General features: G+C 38.1%; 1 protein-coding gene across 1 annotated transcript; it reads left to right on the top strand.

Annotated features, from left to right (window-relative positions):
* The first annotated feature begins 1,892 nt into the window (after positions 1–1,892).
* LOC133805431 (small RNA degrading nuclease 5) lies at positions 1,893–18,587 on the top strand. Its single transcript, XM_062243614.1, has 14 exons — positions 1,893–2,148; positions 2,502–2,558; positions 2,634–2,699; positions 3,049–3,182; positions 3,346–3,458; positions 4,289–4,417; positions 4,516–4,586; positions 10,382–10,441; positions 10,759–10,814; positions 11,251–11,311; positions 11,443–11,710; positions 11,859–12,040; positions 12,143–12,438; positions 18,325–18,587. The coding sequence occupies exons 1-14, from the start codon at positions 2,038–2,040 to the stop codon at positions 18,446–18,448; spliced, it is 1,728 nt and encodes a 575-aa protein (XP_062099598.1). The 5' UTR covers positions 1,893–2,037; the 3' UTR covers positions 18,449–18,587.
* The last annotated feature ends 410 nt before the right edge of the window (positions 18,588–18,997 follow it).

Genomic DNA, 18,997 nt, shown 5'->3' on the forward strand with positions numbered 1-18,997 from the left:
AAGAAAGACCACATTTTCAAATTATGTGATTTTAATATAGTTTAGTTACACTTTTGAAGTGAATTCTTGATTAGCAAGTTAAATGCACAATTTAAACTCACTTAGTAATGGCTCTAAGGTAGTAGGGTGTTACAGTAACGCCAGTGGCAAAGTGGCGTTAAGCATCCCTAGCGGTACGAAAAGAGAGGTCGTGATGATATCATCTACAATTTCATCTTGATTGAAATCCTGGCGATTATACCAAACCGTTCTTCCAGCAAATTGGTTTAATTAGAGCCTTCTTCGGCACCAAGACCCTTTTCGGGGCGAGGCATAAGAGGATGTACTGAGCCAACCAAGACCCTTTTCGAGCAGCTCTATCGCCGCCTAATCTCCTTATTGGCCAATGTCGATGTCCTGTAATGTCGTTGGGTAAGAATGCTCCCTATTTGAGTTCGGGGTTTATCCTCTCATTCAAAGAGTATCGATGCCGATTTTGACTTCTAAGATGGATAGGAGTAGGAGCGAAGCCACTCAAACGAATGTAGGCATGACAACTGACTTTAGAGTGGACCACAAACCGATTTACAATGTTCTAGGTTCTTATTGAGCGTAGCGATAGCCAAATTTAACTTTACTTCTTCCTTTACTTAGGGAATAGGTTGGGTTAAGTATGGGGGTACAGTTGAACTGGAAGGAGATATCTAAGAAAAACCTTCAAGTTGGAGCGAAGCCACTCGAATGAATGTGAGAGGAGCGAAAGTTTGTGATCAAATTTCACCTGCATAGATGAGGTCAGGTGCTCCCGGGATGGGTAACAAAAAGGAGAGAGGGGTGATAGCCGCGAGACACTTTTGCTTTGATTTTCTTGTTTCGTGAGATGAGCTTTCGTATTAGTTGAGTTTGATTTTATCGAGGCAATGTTCAGGCTCTTTAAGACCTTTTTATAGACTACCCTCCTATATGCTTCTCTATAGGGTCTCCTTTCTTCTTCCTTTAGATCGGGTCAAGCTTTTAGGTAGGTTATTTAAGTAGGTTTGTTTGGGCTAGATCCTTACCCAAACGAGAGTCAAAAGACCTCCAGCTCATAGTTCAATTGGACATGTAGGTTATATTCGTACTGGTTTCTCATGTGGAACCATAGAAGGAATTCAATCACGTGTAAATATTTATATATACTAGATACAAGCAACATGCAATATGCACGTTTGCTTAATTTTATTTATAGAATTTATTAATTATTTTTATTAAATTTATATTAATGTCATATAAATTTCAAATAAATATCCTATTTTAATTAAACAATTTATTTATTTTTGTTTAATTTTATGTTTGTTTTAGTTTTTTAATTTGAAAGTGACAACAATAGATTATATATTATATGTTTAATGTAATATTAAATATTATACGTGAATTTTAAATTTAAATTTCTTGCTAGTTTTTTTAAAAAAAATTTGTTGTTAATTCCAGTAAATTATATTATATGTTTAATATGATATTATTATAATAAGTGAGTTTAAATTTAATTAAATTTTATTTAAGTTATAGAACGTATAATTTTATTATTTTTAAATAATTATTATTGTAAAATATTATATTTTAATTTGTTTAATTATTTATTATTTTTAAATAATTATCATTATAAAATATCTAAAAAATATTCTATTTTAATTTTTTTAATTATTTATTTTATTTTATTTAAATTTAAGTTTCAACAAATTACAATTAAATATAATAATATTCTATTAAATATAAAAATATTCTGGTAAAGTTCACATTAAAAAAATAATTTTTTTTAAAACTAAGAATTTGTATTATGTAAAATTTATTATATAGAAGAAGAAGAAATATATGTATTTTGCATTATAAGTGTCTTGAAAAGGGTTATTTGAATAAAGTGCTTTCTATTTTCTTATAGTTTCATTGCCCCTTTATTACAAGAACAAGTGAAAAACCCTTTCTTCAAGGTTTTTGTTCAAAACCTCATACTACTCTTTCTTCTTCCGTATTTCTCTCTCGAAATTACTCTACTGGTTCATCTGGTCAGAGAGAGAGAGAATGCCTTCACCGAAACATGCAGCCGAGGCCGACGATGATTGCTCCAACGATGTCTCAACCGTCGCTGACAACGATAAAGCCTCCAATTTCTTCGACATTTATGGACCTGAGGTACTTTCTCTATCCTTTCCGAAATTGTTTTTATTTTTCTTAACAACTGTTATTTGATTTAGAGAAACTGGGTTCTCTCGGCTGACTTCAAATTTAAGCGCTTGTACAATGTTATTAACATATATATATACATACACATTTATATATGAATTTAGAGACCCTAAGTTTGTTCGTTCTTTTTGTTCAGCTATAATGGGAAACATATTTTGAAGTTGACATTTATAAGCACTCAACGGAACTGGAACTTTTATCAAACAGTTTTTGAACATTCTGATTATTCTGTGCAAACTATACAACCTTCTTAAACAGACTATTAGTATTGTGCAATGGGCTTGATTTGGTTTCCTTTTCAGGCTAAAGCAGATGTTGTTTTTACAGCACCAGAGTCTACCTCTACTCTGAATTTGCAAGTTGGTACCATGATCTCCCTCATATTTTTGTTTAGTTTTGCTTTGTAATCTTGACGGGCATGTGCTATTGTACAGGATGTTCAAGGACTAGTAACCTGGGTGCTTGCTGAAGGGTTCATGCCAACATGGGCTTTCATTAAGGTAAATGTTTGGAACCCTAAATTTTCCCCTTTGCTTTACGTGATTGGCGTGAGTGCTTATGTGATTTTGTTTATTCTGATTTCTGAATATTTTCTCTTTATGAAAAGCTGAATTTAATAGATGTCACCAGTAGGAGTGTAGTACTTGACATTTTTGGATAGGAAATTGAGTCGTATTATTTTTTAACTTGGAGCTGTAAAATCCATTGATATATAAGAAGAAAACAAAAATGAGGACTTTGAGCTTCTGGCTACATGGATATTGGATTAGTGGGTTTTTACGATGTATATATGGTATAAATATTCTAACACTTATAAAAGTTACTTACACAACTGTTAATGATTTGCAGAACAAACCCCTCATCCCAAAAGTGGTTCTGCTCTACATTCCAGGCCTAGATGCAGCTTTGTACTTATCACAGTCCAAGATGCTTCGCACTCTTAAAGAATTCTGTGGGAAGCCCAGGGCAGTTTTGGCACTTAGGTTAGTAGTGATGCGATTCTTTACTAGCCCTGTGAAAGTGTTGTTATGTATTTTACTTTTTCTTACCTCTGTGCCAGTTGAACATCTATGCATTTTCCTACTGAAAACGTTGTTTAGTGTTTCCTTAACTTCATTTTTTAAAATTTTGGTTCCTCTTTGCTAGTTGTATATCAGATGGAATGCAAACGATTGATACACTCCTAACATGCAAGGTCAAAAGAAAGAGGGACCAAAGTCTTTCAGTTTCAAGGGAGCCTAACTCAGCAAGTGAACCAGGTTGATGATCTATTGAAACTAATTATGCACTTTGTGATATGCAAATGAAGCAATGTATCTGTACTGTTTCCTTTTTCTGTCAATGTTTACTTCTATTTCTAAAATGCGTTGTTTCTTAAAAAATAAAAAAAATTAGAAAAAGAAGAAAGAAAGGAAAGAAAAAGGCATAAAAAAAGACAGCTTTTATTTCGATAATTAAATACGAATACTGTATAAGGCCAATTTGTCCAAAGGTTTTATGAAGGTATTTTTTGCTTTCTGATTTTCAGGCTAGTATCCAATTGATTTGCATCATTGACCCCCTTAAGAATTTACTAGCCTTTTGTGTCATTTTTTTTGTATTATATTGATGATCTTTGTTTTAATACATTCTTTCATACATGTGATCAGAATTTTTTGTTTTTCATTTTTCTGTTGGTAGTTTACCTATTTTTAGCAAATGAGATTAAACTTTTTATCAAGAAGTTTGTACTTGTTTTCTAAATCAACTACCAAACTAAAGGTGTCTCATTATTCAGCATGTTCATGAAATTCATGTTTAATATTCTGTAGCCTGTAGGTATGCATTTATTGCTTTGTTTTTTCGAATGTTAATAAATTCCTTCTTAAAAGACTTGTATGCACTTTTGTTTGCAAAGCTCTATTACTGTGTGTCTCTTGGTACTTTCATTTCTTTCTCTTCTTTTCTTGGACTGTTTTCAAGTTATCTCACACCTCTCCTTCAACTTTACTCTCTCTCATTACATTTTTTTTTTAACTTATTTGTGCATTATCTATCATAAAAGCAAGATATCCAGTTTATGTAATGTAGTAACATTTGTGTTCTGCAGAAAAATGTGGTTCTGAGACAGATGAACAATCCTTTGTAGAACTTAAGAAAGATATACCTTTCCCCATTACATATTACACTCTTACAGAAAAGGAGATGGAAGACAATGGCTATTGTCTCAATCAGCCAGGTGAAAAATAAATTGCATGTCATTTATTTCTAATAAGAAACAACCATTATAGTAGAAAGATTATTTTTAAACGTTAGTTCTTTATATTTTGAATGCAGGTTTTGTTTCTACTGTCTCTGCTCCATCAGAAGCATCTCCATACGATTTGTTGGCACTCGATTGTGAGATGGTAAATATGTGATCTTTTTTATGTGGTACTTGTGAATGAAATAAGATATCTTATCTCATTTGCACATATTACTTGGAATATTTACTATTGAGAAGCTTATAATGACAGAAATTTGGAAATTATTCATTTTATTTCAATCCATGTGTCAGTTAGGTACTCAATTGGTCTTATCTGTAAGATCTTGTTTGAGAATCTCAAATGTGATTGTAGAACACATTGAAACCATTTGCCAAGTTTCAAATTTGTCAATATTGATCACATCTGTTTGGAGAAGAATTCTAAAAATTGATTATTGAATCAATAATGCCAGTAGTAGATGCAAGCCTTTTTTTAAGAAACTCTTTCTAAGATTATATTTAGGAAAGATTTACCAATCAGTAGTTTGTTTCACATGTACAAGTTTCACTGGTCATGGCTTAAAAAGTTATTGGATCTTATTTTGCACTATGCAAGAGTTAGATGCAAAGTTGTATTTCGTTTAAGAAAAATTGATGTGATTGCATTGGAGCTTCAGTTGAAAGCTAAAAGTGTTTACCTTTTGAAAACTGTCTTGTGAGTGCATAAACATCATTTGTGTTAGCTATATATATTAGTTGTTCATATTAAATGTAAATTAGCTATAAATTAGGACTGATTAGTTTTCTATTCTCTCATAGTTTCCTAGAATAGCTTCCCTAGTTTGTATATAAATATATGTTTATTTCTCATTGAAATATAAGTGAATACAATTCTCTTCACCTCTTGTTACATGGTATCAGAGCATTAGTCTGTAAAATTCGAATTTTGCTACAAAATTAGGGTTTTTTCTTTTGGGGTTTTCCATAAATTAGGGTTTAGTCTGCTTTAGGGTTTATTTCAGAAACCCTAGTTCTGTTGGTCTACTATTCTCACCGCCCACACCAAAGGATTTCCTAGCCGCCGATCTCCATTCCCTAGAAGTCTGGCTGCCAGAACCCCTGCGCGTGGGCCCCACGCGCTACCGCAAGTCGCAGCACCACCTCCCACATGCCGGCGTGTGAGAGCGCGTGGCATCGTCTCCGGCGACCCTTTTTGTTCGTTTGGTCTCCATTGCATTTCTGGTTGATCAGTGCTTCGTTTTTGCACACCTAGTTTCTGTAGTTGCGACTGTCAAGGTTTGTTCTAGGATCTTTGTTGTGATTCTACATTGGTTTTTCGTGTTTGCTGTTGTGTTTCTTTAAGGAGTTATGGCTGAGAATAAATTAGAGACGAAATCTGTGGTTTCATCTGATGTGGTTCTTGTGATGTCTAAAATCACGGACCATAAACTGATTGGTTCGAATTATTTGGAGTGGTGTAAGACTGTTCGACTTTATCTACGAAGTATTGACAAATATGACCACTTGACTGATGATCCTCCTAAAGAAAAAGATGATTCAAGACAGACGTGGCTCAGGGAGGATGCTCGCTTATTCCTTCAAATTCGGAATCTATTGACAGTGAGGTAATTGGTTTGATCAATCATTGTGAGTTTGTTAAAGAACTAATGGATTATTTAGAATTTTTGTATTCTGGAATAAGGCAATCTCTCCTGTATGTATGAGGTGTGCAAAGCATTCTACCGTGTGGAGAAACAAGATCAGTCCCTTAGGAACTATTTTATGTCTTTTAAGAAGACGTATGAGGAGCTTAATATGTTGCTGCCATTTAGCCCTGATGTGAAGGTTCAACAATGCCAGTGAGAGCAGATGGCTATTATGAGCTTTCTAGCAAGGCTTTCACCTAAATTTGATTTTGCGAAAGCACAGGTTCTTTTTGGTTCTGATGTTTCCTCTTTACAAGATGTCTTTAGTCGTATTCTTCGCTCGGAAATTACTCCTTTGTTCCTCTTAATAGTGCTTTGGTAAGTCGTAATAATTATGCGCCTAGAAAATCTTCTATTTCAACTGGGCATAAAGAAGGCCGTTCACAAGGAGTTGAAACTCGAACACCGAATTCTGGATGCATTATTTGCAACTACTGTAAAAAGCCAGGCCATACCAAGTTTGAGTGTAGAAAGCTACAGTTTAAAAATCAGCAACAACACTCTGTTAATGTTTCAAATACTACTGATGCCACTGATAAATCCGTCCTTGTTTCTACTGATGAATTTGCCAAGTTCTCATGATATCAGGAATCACTCATGTCATCATCTCCTTCTGTCACTGCTATTGCCGATTCAGGTAAATCTAATACGTGTCTTCTTACTTCATCCTCCAAATGGGTCATTGATTCTGGTGCCACAGATCACATGACAGGTAATTCCCGTCTCTTTTCTACTTTTCATTCTCACACTTCAACTTCTACTATTATGTTATCTTAGCTGATGGGTCACCATCTTGTGTTCGTGGGTCTGGCACTATTATTCCTACATCCCTGCTTACTTTGTCATCTGTCTTACATTTACCTAGTTTATCCTTCAATTTGCTCTCTGTTAGTCAACTCACTCGTAATCTTAATTGATGCATCTCATTCTTTCCTGATCATTGTTTATTTCAGGATCTTATGACGAAGAAGATTATTGGTAAAGGACATGAATCTGGAGGCCTCTATGTTCTTAACATATCACCACCAACTTCTTTTGCTTGTTCGAGTGTCACTTCCGCTTTTGAGGCTCATTGTCGATTGGGTCATCTGTCTCTTCCTTTGCTCAAGAAACTTTGTCCGCAATATAGTAATGTGTCTTCATTAGATTGTGAGTCGTGTCAATTTGCCAAACACCATCGTCTTAGTTCGAGTCCACGAGTCAATAAACGTGCTAGTGTTCCTTTTGAATTAGTTCATTCTGATATTTGGGGTCCTTGTCCTATTTTGTCTAAACCTGGATTTAAGTATTTTGTTACTTTTGTTGATGATTATTCTCGTGTAACTTGGCTGTATTTAATGAAAAATCGTTATGAGTTTTCTATATTTTGTGCATTTTGTGTTGAGATTAAGAATCAATTTAATGTTTCTATTCGTACTTTGTGAAGTGATAATGCCAAAGAATATACAACTGCTTTATTTCATTCTTATATGGTCTCTAATGGCATGCTTCATGAAACCTCTTGCGTTGATACTGCATCCCGAAATGGTGTAGCAGAACGTAAAAACATACATCTTCTTGAAATTGCACGAGCCCTCTTATTTCAAATGCATGTTCCTAAACATTTTTGGGCCGATGCCGTTTCTACATTATGTTTTCTTATCAATCGCATGCCATCTTCTATTCTTAATGGTGAGATTCCGTATAAAATTCTTTTTCCTAGCAAGTCATTATTTCTTGTTAATCCTAGGATATTTGGTAGTACTTGTTTTGCTCGAAATGTTCGTCCAAATGTCACCAAATTAGATCTTAAGTCATTGAAGTGTGTATTCCTTGGCTATTCTCGTCTTCAGAAAGGTAATAGGTGTTATTGTCCAAATCTTAACTAGTATCTTGTCTCCATTGATGTTACATTTATGAAAAACACTCTCCATTTTTCATCTTCCTCTATTCCTACTCGTCAGGGGAGGATGATGATGATTTTGTGGTATATTCTATCACTTCTTCTACCCCTGACCCACTTCTTGAGGAATCTCCTATTTCTGAACCTATCTCAGACACTACTCACGATGAGTCTCCTATCACTCACCTTGTCTCAGCCACAGCTCCTGACATGCCTCCACCTCCTATTAAAGTGTACACCAGGCGTCTGCCTCTTGTTTCATGTCCTGCACCTGCTTCTTCGTTATCAGATCCGGTCCCAAGCGATGATCTTCTTATTGCGCTACGCAAAGGTAAACGTCAGTGCACTTATCCTATTTCTTCTTTTGTTTCTTATAATCGCTTGTCATCTTCTTCTTGTTCTTTTATTGCTTCCCTTGATTCTATTTCGATTCTTAATACTGTTCGTGAAGCCATACCGCATCCTGGTTGGCATGATGCAATGATAGAAGAGATGAATGCTTTAGATGACAATGGTACTTGAGACTTGGTCGATTTACCTTCAGGAAAACAGGCCATAGGGTGCAAATGAGTATTCACTGTTAAGGTCAATCTAGATGGATCAATTGCTCGATTAAAGGTCTGTCTTGTTGCTAAGGGTTATGCTCAAACCTATGGAGTGGACTATTGTGATACTGTTTCTCCTGTTGCTAAGTTGACATTTGTTTGATTGTTTATTTTAATGGCAACTACTCATCATTGGCCTCTACATCAGCTAGATATCAAGAATGCTTTTCTTCATGGAGATCTTCAGGAGGTGTATATGGAGTAACCTCCTGGTTTTGTTGCTCAGGGGGAGTCCGGGCGAGTTTGTTGTTTTCGAAAATCTTTATATGGTTTGAAGCAAAGTCCTCGTGCTTGGTTTGGTAAATTTAGTCAGGCTGTTGAGAAATTCGGTATGCTGAAAAGTAAGTCCGATCATTCTGTGTTTTATAAACGATCAACTGCCGGTATCATTTTATTGGTTGTATATGTGGATGGTATTGTTATTACTGGAAATGATACTAGAGGAATCTCATCTCTTAAGTCCTTCATTCATACTCGGTTTCACACGAAGAATTTTGGGGTGCTCAAGTATTTATTGGGAGTCAAGGTAACTCGGAGTAAACAAGGTATTTTTCTATCTCAAAGAAACTATGTAGTTGATTTGTTGACTGAGACAGGAAAATTGGGAGCAAAGCCTTGTAGTACTCCAATGAGTCCTAATGAACACCTTACAAAAGATGAGGAACCATTTGAAGATCCTGAAAGATATCGCAGGTTGGTTGGAGAGTTGAATTATCTTACCATGACTTGTCTAGACATTGCATTCTCAGTTAGTGTTGTCAGTCAGTTCATGTCATCTCCAACAATTCATCATTGGGCAGCGTTAGAGCAAATTTTGTGTTACTTGAAAGGAGCATCAGGACGAGGTATCGTGTACACTGTACGCAGATCATAGGCACACTCATATTGAGTGTTTCTCAGATGAGATCATGGGCACACTCATATTGAGTGTTTCTCAGATGCAGATTGGGCAGGTTCTAAAGTGGATAGAAGATTCACCTCAGGTTATTGTATTTTTGTTGGAGGGAATTTAGTTTCTTGGAAGAGTAAAAAGCAAAATGTTGTGTCACGATCAAGTGCAGAATCAAAATATAGGGCTATGGCACAGTTTGTGTGTGAGGTAATGTGGATCTATCAGCTATTGACTGAAGTAGGACTTAAGACTTCAGTACCTGCAAAATTATGGTGTGATAACCAAGCTGCTCTTCATATTGCATCTAGTCTTGTGTTCCATGAGCGGACTAGGCACATCGAAATTGATTTTGTCATTTTGTTCGTGAGAAAATTCAGCAAGGCTTGATCTCCAGAGGATATGTGAAGACCAACGAACAACTAGGGGATATTTCTACAAAAGCATTAAATAGGATGCGGGTTGATTATTTTTGTAACAAGCCGGGCATGATTAACATATATACTACAACATGAGGGGGAGTGTTAGCTATATATATTAGTTGTTCATATTAACTGTAAATTAGCTCTAAATTAAGACTAATTAGTTTCCTATTCTCTCATAGTTTCCTAAAATAACTTCCCTAGTTTGTATATAAATATATGTTTATTTCTCATTGAAATATAAGTGAATACAATTCTCTTCACCTCTTGTTACAATTTGCAAAAAAAAAAAAAGCTTCTATATTTATTATTTCTCCTGTTATTAACGAGTTTTCACAATTTGCAATCCATCTCTTAAGGACTTCTTGGGATAGTGATGGAGTTTTGATTGTGACTTCTTTTCTAATCATTTTTGCTTTCATGTCATCTTAATGTTGTGTTTTTGGTTATGTAGTGCATAACAAGCGAGGGTTTTGAGTTGACAAGAGTGACCTTGGTGGATGTTCTAGGCCAGGTATCTTTTGATTAAATTTATTCTTTTTTCCCCAACTATTAGTCAGAAAGCTTTCTTTTGATGTGCTATTAAAAGGCAAATACATCGGTATATGTTGTCAAAAAACAACTGAAGTTTATTTGATACTAAAACTATTGTCAATGTTAATGTGTTTCATTATTATAACATGTTTTTTTTTCTTTCAAATTTCTGACACGGGAAACTTTGGGGAGTCCTCCTTTAATGATATATATGAAACTGGAATTGTAAATTTCCAGATTGGTTTACTATAAAGATTTCCTAAAATGTTTAACCTGGTAGTCTTCTGATTCTCGCAGGTTGTGCTAGATAAATTGGTTAAACCATCAAACAATATTATTGATTACAACACCAGGTACGTTGTAGTTGGAGCTCTTCCTATATTCTTATACGAATTATTGCCAATGTCCTTTCCAAGTAGTTAGGAATGGTTGCTGCTCAGTGTAAGAGGAAATATAAGATTCTAGTTCTCATGGACGTCCACATATAAATATTAATACTTCCAAAATGTTTGGAAGATGGATATATCTACTTTTTTTGGTTATCGTATAAATAGCACAACTTGTCCAAATTTTGGCTTCTAATATCCTTGGTTATTATATTATACCCGGTGGTAGTTCAATTTCTAGAGTTATTTTATTTTTTCTCTTTGAAACTACATTTAGGGCTCTCTACCATTCCATTCCTGCTATCTGGCTTCCACCCCTCTCTTACATACTCTTCATGTTAGTGGGACAGGTAACTATTTCATTCTCCCCCTCATGTCTGATGTAAATAACTATGTTATGCAGATATAGTGGGATCACAAGTGACATGTTAAATGACGTGACTACAAGTCTCAAAGATGTTCAGGTTCATTACTCCCGCTGTATTGTCTATAAGTTTATGCTCAAGTTTTAATGGCTGTTAAGATTGCTTATCTTATTTGATTCTGTGTTAAAGCTATTACTTCGGATTTATTTACAGTTGCTTCCCATACTCAGGAGGATTTTCTAAAGCTGGTTTACAAGGAGACTGTCTTAGTTGGACATTCAGTGGAAAATGATTTGTTAGCATTGAAGATCTCTCACAATCTGGTAATTGACACTGCAGTTTTATACAAGCACCCTCGTGGGAGATCTCATAAAACTGCTTTACGAGTTCTTGCCAAGAGATTTCTTTCTAAGGAGATACAGCAGTCGGGGGATGGTCATGACAGCACTGAAGATGCGAGGACTGCATTGGAACTTGCGCTTTTAAAAATTAATAATGGTGAGTGATTCATTTTATGTATTTATATATATATATATATATATATACTGAAGTACTGATTTTATCTGGAATAGAGGTTAGCAAAGTTGTGACGGTGAAGTTAAGTTTGGTTTGGTTTAATCATTAGTTTGACTTTTTTATGAATTAGGTCCTGACTTTGGGTCACCGCCATCATTAATGAGGAGAAAGCTCCTCACAGTCTTAAGTGATTCTGGAAAAGTCTCGTCTATCATTGATGATATTTCCATAGTAAAACGATATGCTTCAGAATCATCCCATGCATTTCCTGTATCTTCTGATGATGAAGCTCTTTCAAAGGCCAGAAAGGAGGTATAAAATTTAATTAGCTGCATGAATATTCTTTCCTTTTCCTTAACATTGGGCCACAGGCACAGCTGACATGTAATTATATATATTTTTATTTTATTCAAGGTAAAGAATGAAAGAGTGCATTTTGTTTGGACTCAATTCTCAGAATTGAATTCCTATTTGAAGAAAGAAGCAGGAGATCCAGGGAAATTGAATGCGAAACTTGCAGAGATGATGTCTTTGCTTACATGTTGTGATAAACCCGGGAATAAAAAGGGCAGTAAATCTAAAGTTACACCTGAACTGAAGGAAATTCTTGCTCGTATGGATTCTAGAATCCGTTATCTTCATAATGCCTTACCCACTAATGCCATGTTTATAGTTTGCACCGGTCATGGTGACACAGCAACTGTCCACAGGTACACTTTACTACATCTAGTATGTTTTCCAATTAATGCAAAAAAAAAAAAAAAAAAAAAATTCCCCATAGAAACGTACTATAAATTTATGCTTTATAATCATTTATTACTTTAGCTAATATATTGCTGTAAGAAAGCCTGCCCATCTAAGAGAATACTTGATGCCAACAATTGGATATCATTCTGATAATTTGCCATAGCTTTGTAAATCATAATGCGATTTTACGCCTGATAGGCCACCGTTGACCTTTGTGTACGCGCGTAGAGGCAAGGGCAGTAACAGTGAGGGTACTGAGCTGGCATAGTTTGTTATATGAGAGATGCTAGTGTATGGGAGGGTACAGGGTACTTGGCTAGGGAAGGTATTTGTGTATCGGGCACCAAGGGAAAAGTTAGTTATTGACTGATTGAGTGTGTAATCAAAGGGAGAGAACTAGGCTCTCGAACATCCTAGCTATTCAATACAGACAGTCATTCATTTTTCTGGCCATTTGCATTCTTTCTGGGTTCTGTTTCTAATTTTCTGTGCAGGAGACACTACCAAAAGTGGTATCAGAGCCACCGAGACCATGGGACCGAAGAAGGATTCACAACTTGAGCTGGTGGAGGATCGCTTGGAGGCCGTTCAATCGGAATTTACCCGGAGTTTGGAGGAGGTCCGATCTGAATTCCAGCAACTTCCGAAGGAGATTGACTTGCTGAAATCAGAGGTTCAGCGATTATCGGAGATCGAGAAGAAAATGGATTTCATACTTCTGAAATTGGCACAGTGGTTACCTCAGTCGGAGAAGATGACTTTGCATTCGACCGCAGCAAGCATCGATCGTGGTCGACAAGCAGTAGAGGGCGACGTTACATCGACCAAGCATCCGAGCTCACCTCCGTCGACTGTTTCACCGATCGCACACCTGGGAGCTCCACCGTCCACGGCCGTTCCGGACACATTGCTTCCGACCTAGATTTTCTGAACCGACTACAGACCTCCACGAATGGAGCTTCCACTTTTTTCGGGGGATAATCCACAAGGCTGGATCTGCAGAGCGGAGAGATATTTTTTGTTAACGAGGTTAGCGGAACCTCAGATGCTAGAAGCTGCCATTGTTGGGCTGGAAGGTGATGCCCTAACCTGGTTTCAGTGGGAAAACCAGCGAAGACCCATTCGTTCATGGGCAAGTTTGAAGCATCAATTATTGCTTCGGTTCTGCGCAGTTCCCGTTGGAATGGTGTCGGAGGAGTTCATGTCAGTTACCCAGACGTCCACAGTTCGTGATTATCGCCTCCGTTGGGAAGCTTTGGCCTCACGAGTTCCCGACGTGCCGGAGCATATCCTCGAAGGCAGCTTCGTCAAAGGTCTGAAGGAAGAAATTAAGGGGGCTCTGCATATTTTGCAACCAGTTGGGCTGGCCCAGATCATGGACACGGCCCAGAGAGTGGAGGAGGGCCACCAACTGTTCACAACGGGCCAAACACCGAGAGCTTCAACACCCAGGCCCAATCTAAGTCCGATTGTTCCCTCTCGGCCACCCATGCACTACGCATTCCCGAAACCAGCACCCACTACCGTTCAACAACCTTCATCATCTTCGTTTGGTGCGACTCAAGCTTCTGTAAAAACTGCAAGAAACCCACCAGTCTGCCGGTTGACAGAAGCTGAATACCAAGAAAAAAAGGCACGGGGAATATGTTTCAGATGCGACAAAAAATATCACCGCGGGCACGAATGCGACCAGAAGCTTCTTCAAGTGATGTTGATTATGGATGAAGAGGAAGCCAGTTCACCATCCGACTCTCCTCCCCCAACACCTGATTCTGAAGAAATCTTAGTTTCTGAGGAAACATTAGCCACCCTTTCATTAAATTCATTGGTGGGAATAACATCAGCCCATACCATGAAATTGGCGGGACACATTGGGCAGCAGGCAGTGACGGTCCTTATCGACAGTGGGGCTACCCACAACTTCTTATCGACGGACGTGGTAACGGCAGCTGGTATTCCGATTACACCCACCACCTGTTATGGCATTTTACTGGGTACCGGTGGCAAAGTTCGAACGGAGGGAATATGTTCTCAAGTAGCTTTGGATTTGGGCGCTGTGCGCGTTGTCGTTGATTTTTTACCGCTGGATTTAGGTGGGGCTGATGTCATATTGGGCATAAAATGGTTAGAAACCTTGGGTAATATGGAGGTGAATTGGAAAACGATGGTGATGCGCTTTGAAATTGCTGGAGTTTGGGTAACATTGCAAGGGGATCTGAGTTTGTGTAAATCTCCCATCTCTTTGAAAGCGATGATTCAGACAGTAGAGCACGATGGCATTGGGTTTTGGGTTCAGCTGGGTAATTTGGCAGCGGAGGTAATCGACGAACAGCCACCAACGCCATTGCCAGTGGCCCAATTACTCAGTCGTTTTGAGCTGGTTTTTTCTATGCCATCCGGACTTCCACCTCCACGAGCAAGGGAACATTCGATTTTGTTGAAGGAAGGGGTGGGGCCTATTTCGGTGAGGCCTTATAGGTACGCTCAAGCGCAAAAAGATGAAATAGAGCGGCTGGTTGTGGAAATGATGCAAGCAGGAATTATTCAACCAAGCACCAGTCCGTTTTCTATACCCGCGCTACTTGTGAAGAAAAAAGACGGCAGCTGGAGGTTCTGCGTCGATTACCGTGCTTTGAATAGGGAAACGGTGGCTGTTAAGTTCCCTATTCCTGTGATACACGAGCTCTTAGATGAGTTACATGGAGCCACAGTCTTTTCCAAGCTAGACTTGAAGTCGGGATATCATCAAATAAGGGTGGCAGCAAAGGATGTGGAGAAGACTGCTTTTCGCACTCATGAGGGACACTATGAGTTCCTAGTTATGCCTTTCGGCCTTAGCAACGCCCCAGCCACATTTCAAGGCCTAATGAATGAGGTGTTTCGTACTTTCTTGCGAAAATTTGTATTAGTATTTTTTGATGATATACTTGTGTATAGCAGGTCACTTGAGGAACATTTGGGTCACCTTGAGATAGTGTTGGAACAACTAAGGGTGCATTGTTTATATGCAAACAAGAAAAAGTGTTTATTTGCTCAACCAAGTGTGGAATATTTAGGGCACATCATATCAGCTGAGGGCGTGGCAGCGGACCCTAAGAAAATTGAGGCAATGCAAAGCTGGCAGGTTCCTACATCATTGAAGGCGTTAAGAGGATTTTTGGGACTGACGGGCTATTATAGAAAGTTTATACGTGGGTATGGGCAGATTGCAAAACCGTTAACTGACCAGCTGAAAAAGGACGTTTTTGGATGGAATATGGAAGCTGAGGAAGCATTCAAGACCCTCGAAGCAGCTATGTGTGCCCCTGTGTTAGCACTTCCAGATTTTACAACCCCATTCATTGTAGAGACAGATGCGTCTGGGACAGGATTGGGTGCGGTTTTGATGCAAAACCAGCGACCCATAGCTTTTTTCAGCCAGGGACTCTCAGTTCGGGCTAGTACAAAATCTGTTTATGAGCGAGAATTAATGGCAATCGTGCTAGCAATACAAAAATGGAGACCGTACTTGTTGGGAAGGAAGTTTATTGTCAGAACAGATAAAAAAAGCCTAAGGTATTTGCTGGAGCAAAGATTAGTGGCAACTGAACATCAAAAGTGGTTAACTAAATTGCTGGGTTATGATTTCGAAATACAGTACAGGCCAGGGTCAGAAAATCGTGCGGCTGATGCATTATCTAGGCAGCACAGTGAGATAACTTTCGCTGCCATTTCGATACCCAGCATTGTGTCCATACCTGATTTAAAGGCACACGTAGTTTCAGACCCAACTCTTTGCAAGATAATGCAGGATTTGAAGCAAGGGAAGGATTGCGGTGGTTACTCGTTGGTTGGGGACTGTTTGAAGTTTAAAGGACGCGTGGTACTGCCCGTGTCATCACCATTTATTCCTCTTTTACTGCAAGAGTATCACAGCGGCAATATAGGGGGACATTCTGGTGTTTTTAAAACGTTCCAGCGGCTGGCAGCTGATTTTTACTGGGCTGGGATGCGGTCTGCGGTTCAAAAATTTGTGGCTGAATGCAGTATTTGTCAAAAAAATAAATATGTGGCCCAATCCCCTGCTGGGTTACTTCAACCACTGCCTATTCCAGACCAAATATGGGAAGATATATCGCTGGATTTTATTGAGGGACTACCCATGTCGAATGGTTTTGATTCAATATTGGTAGTGGTGGATCGCCTAAGCAAATATGGGCATTTCATAGCACTTCGGCACCCTTTCACGGCAGTAACGGTGGCTGCTATTTTTGTCAGAGACATTGTCAAACTTCATGGAATTCCTCGTTCAATTGTGTCTGACAGGGACAAAATCTTCATCAGCATTTTTTGGAAGGAACTTTTCCGCCTACAAGGGACATTGTTGAAGAGGAGCACAGCATATCATCCACAAACAGATGGCCAAACAGAAGTGGTGAATAGATGTCTTGAAACATACCTCAGATGTTTTGTAAGCTCTAAACCGAGCCAGTGGTCGAAGTGGTTGCCGTGGTCAGAATATTGGTATAACACAGCCTATCATTCAGCTGCTGGAATGACCCCTTTCAAGGCTGTTTATGGTCGCGACCCGCCACCTCTAGTCCGATATGAACCAGCCAGCACGCGGGTATCAGCGGTGGATCAAAATCTGCAATTGAGAGACGAAATTCTGGGGTTGTTGAAATAGAATTTATTGCGGGCTCAGCAAAAAATGAAGGCACAGGCGGATAGAAAGAGAAGGGATGTCCAGTTTGAGGTAGGAGACCTCGTTTACATTAAATTGCGGCCCTATAGGCAAAGAACTGTTGCCAAACGACTTAATGAGAAGCTGGCCCCAAGATTTTTTGGCCCTTTTCCTGTTACAGAAAAGATCGGGAGTGCCGCTTATCGTTTACAGCTTCCACCAGATGCATCAATTCACCCAGTCTTCCATGTTTCGCTGCTGAAAGCTGCTTTGGGACCTAATCAACAAGCCACCAAGCTTCCACCAGGTCTGACCGCTGATTTAGAATGGATTCTGGAACCTGAGGAGGTGCTGGATTTTCGGCCAGGCACCCACAAAGCACCACCCCAGGCGCTCATTAAGTGGGCAAACATTCCTGCATTTGAGGCCACTTGGGAGGATTTTCGAGTAATCCAAGACCAGTTTCCCAGCTTTCACCTTGAGGACAAGGTGCGACTTCGAGGGGGCGGTATTGATAGGCCACCGTTGACCTTTGTGTACGCGCGTAGAGGCAAGGGCAGTAACAGTGAGGGTACTGAGCTGGCATAGTTTGTTATATGAGAGATGCTAGTGTATGGGAGGGTACAGGGTACTTGGCTAGGGAAGGTATATGTGTATCGGGCACCAAGGGAAAAGTTAGTTATTGATTGATTGAGTGTGTAATCAAAGGGAGAGAACTAGGCTCTCGAACATCCTAGCTATTCAATACAGACAGTCATTCATTTTTCTGGCCATTTGCATTCTTTCTGGGTTCTGTTTCTAATTTTCTGTGCAGGAGACTCTACCAACGCCTTTTTTCTGCTTCCTGTATGGAAGTATTATATTTTCTAGACAGTAATTTTGGAATTGTTAAAAAAAATCACAATTAATGAAGGGCATTGAAGATTATTTGGTTTGGGGATTATTCCAATATCCATTGTTTTTACTCAAACTTCTTTGTAAATCAAAGAAACAGTGACTGGCAGCACAATCTAACACTTTAGAATCATTGACACTAGGATGACCGAGATAGAATCGATTCTCAGAAAAAATAGATGTTGATATTTTTCTAAGTTGATTGAATTTGCTGCTGCTGTTGTTGTTGTTGCTATATGTGTGTGTATATGTGCGTCTGACTTTGTTTAAATGTGGACGTGCATGGATGAAGAGTGAGGAAAGTGCTAGCAGAGGGCCCTGAAACGACCATGTGTAGAGCAAACATTGTGAAGGTGCTGGAAGAGCTTCAAGCACAAGCTGAGGTAGCCTTATGTTTTGTTGGAGTAAAACATTGATTTGAATATAACCCATTACATTACAAATATATTCTACTTTTTTTTGGTTCTTTATTATTTTTACATGTGATCCAGCAATTTAGACAATTACTTGATGTATGAAATATTCATATAATATAGTCATATTTTTTTGGGTTTATGGCTTGGTTTCTCACTAAATATATTTACATACATGCAAAGTAATTTAAATTATCATACATATTTTAAACGTCATGTATATGCTCATATTAAACAATTTGTAAGTAATGGTTAATTTATAGGGTGTTATTCAATAACTTAACTATTAAAAAGAGGGGATGATTTTGTTAATTCAAGACAAGTTCAATGTTCAATTACGTCAAATTTATTATTATGATTCGTCTTTTGATGGAAACTTGGAATGAAGATAGAAGAAGAGCCATCTTTTTTTTTTGGGTGTAAATTTGGTTAATGCTTCGTACAATATAATCTATCTTCTGGATCAAACGAATTTTGCTTAAAAGAAGTATCCACTTGAAAAAGCTAACTACTAGCATTTCAATAAAGTAAAAGCCTTCATTTTTGTGGGTA

The sequence above is a fragment of the Humulus lupulus genome, chromosome X (genome assembly GCF_963169125.1).
Source record: "Humulus lupulus chromosome X, drHumLupu1.1, whole genome shotgun sequence".
NCBI classification, from domain to species: Eukaryota; Viridiplantae; Streptophyta; class Magnoliopsida; order Rosales; family Cannabaceae; genus Humulus; species Humulus lupulus.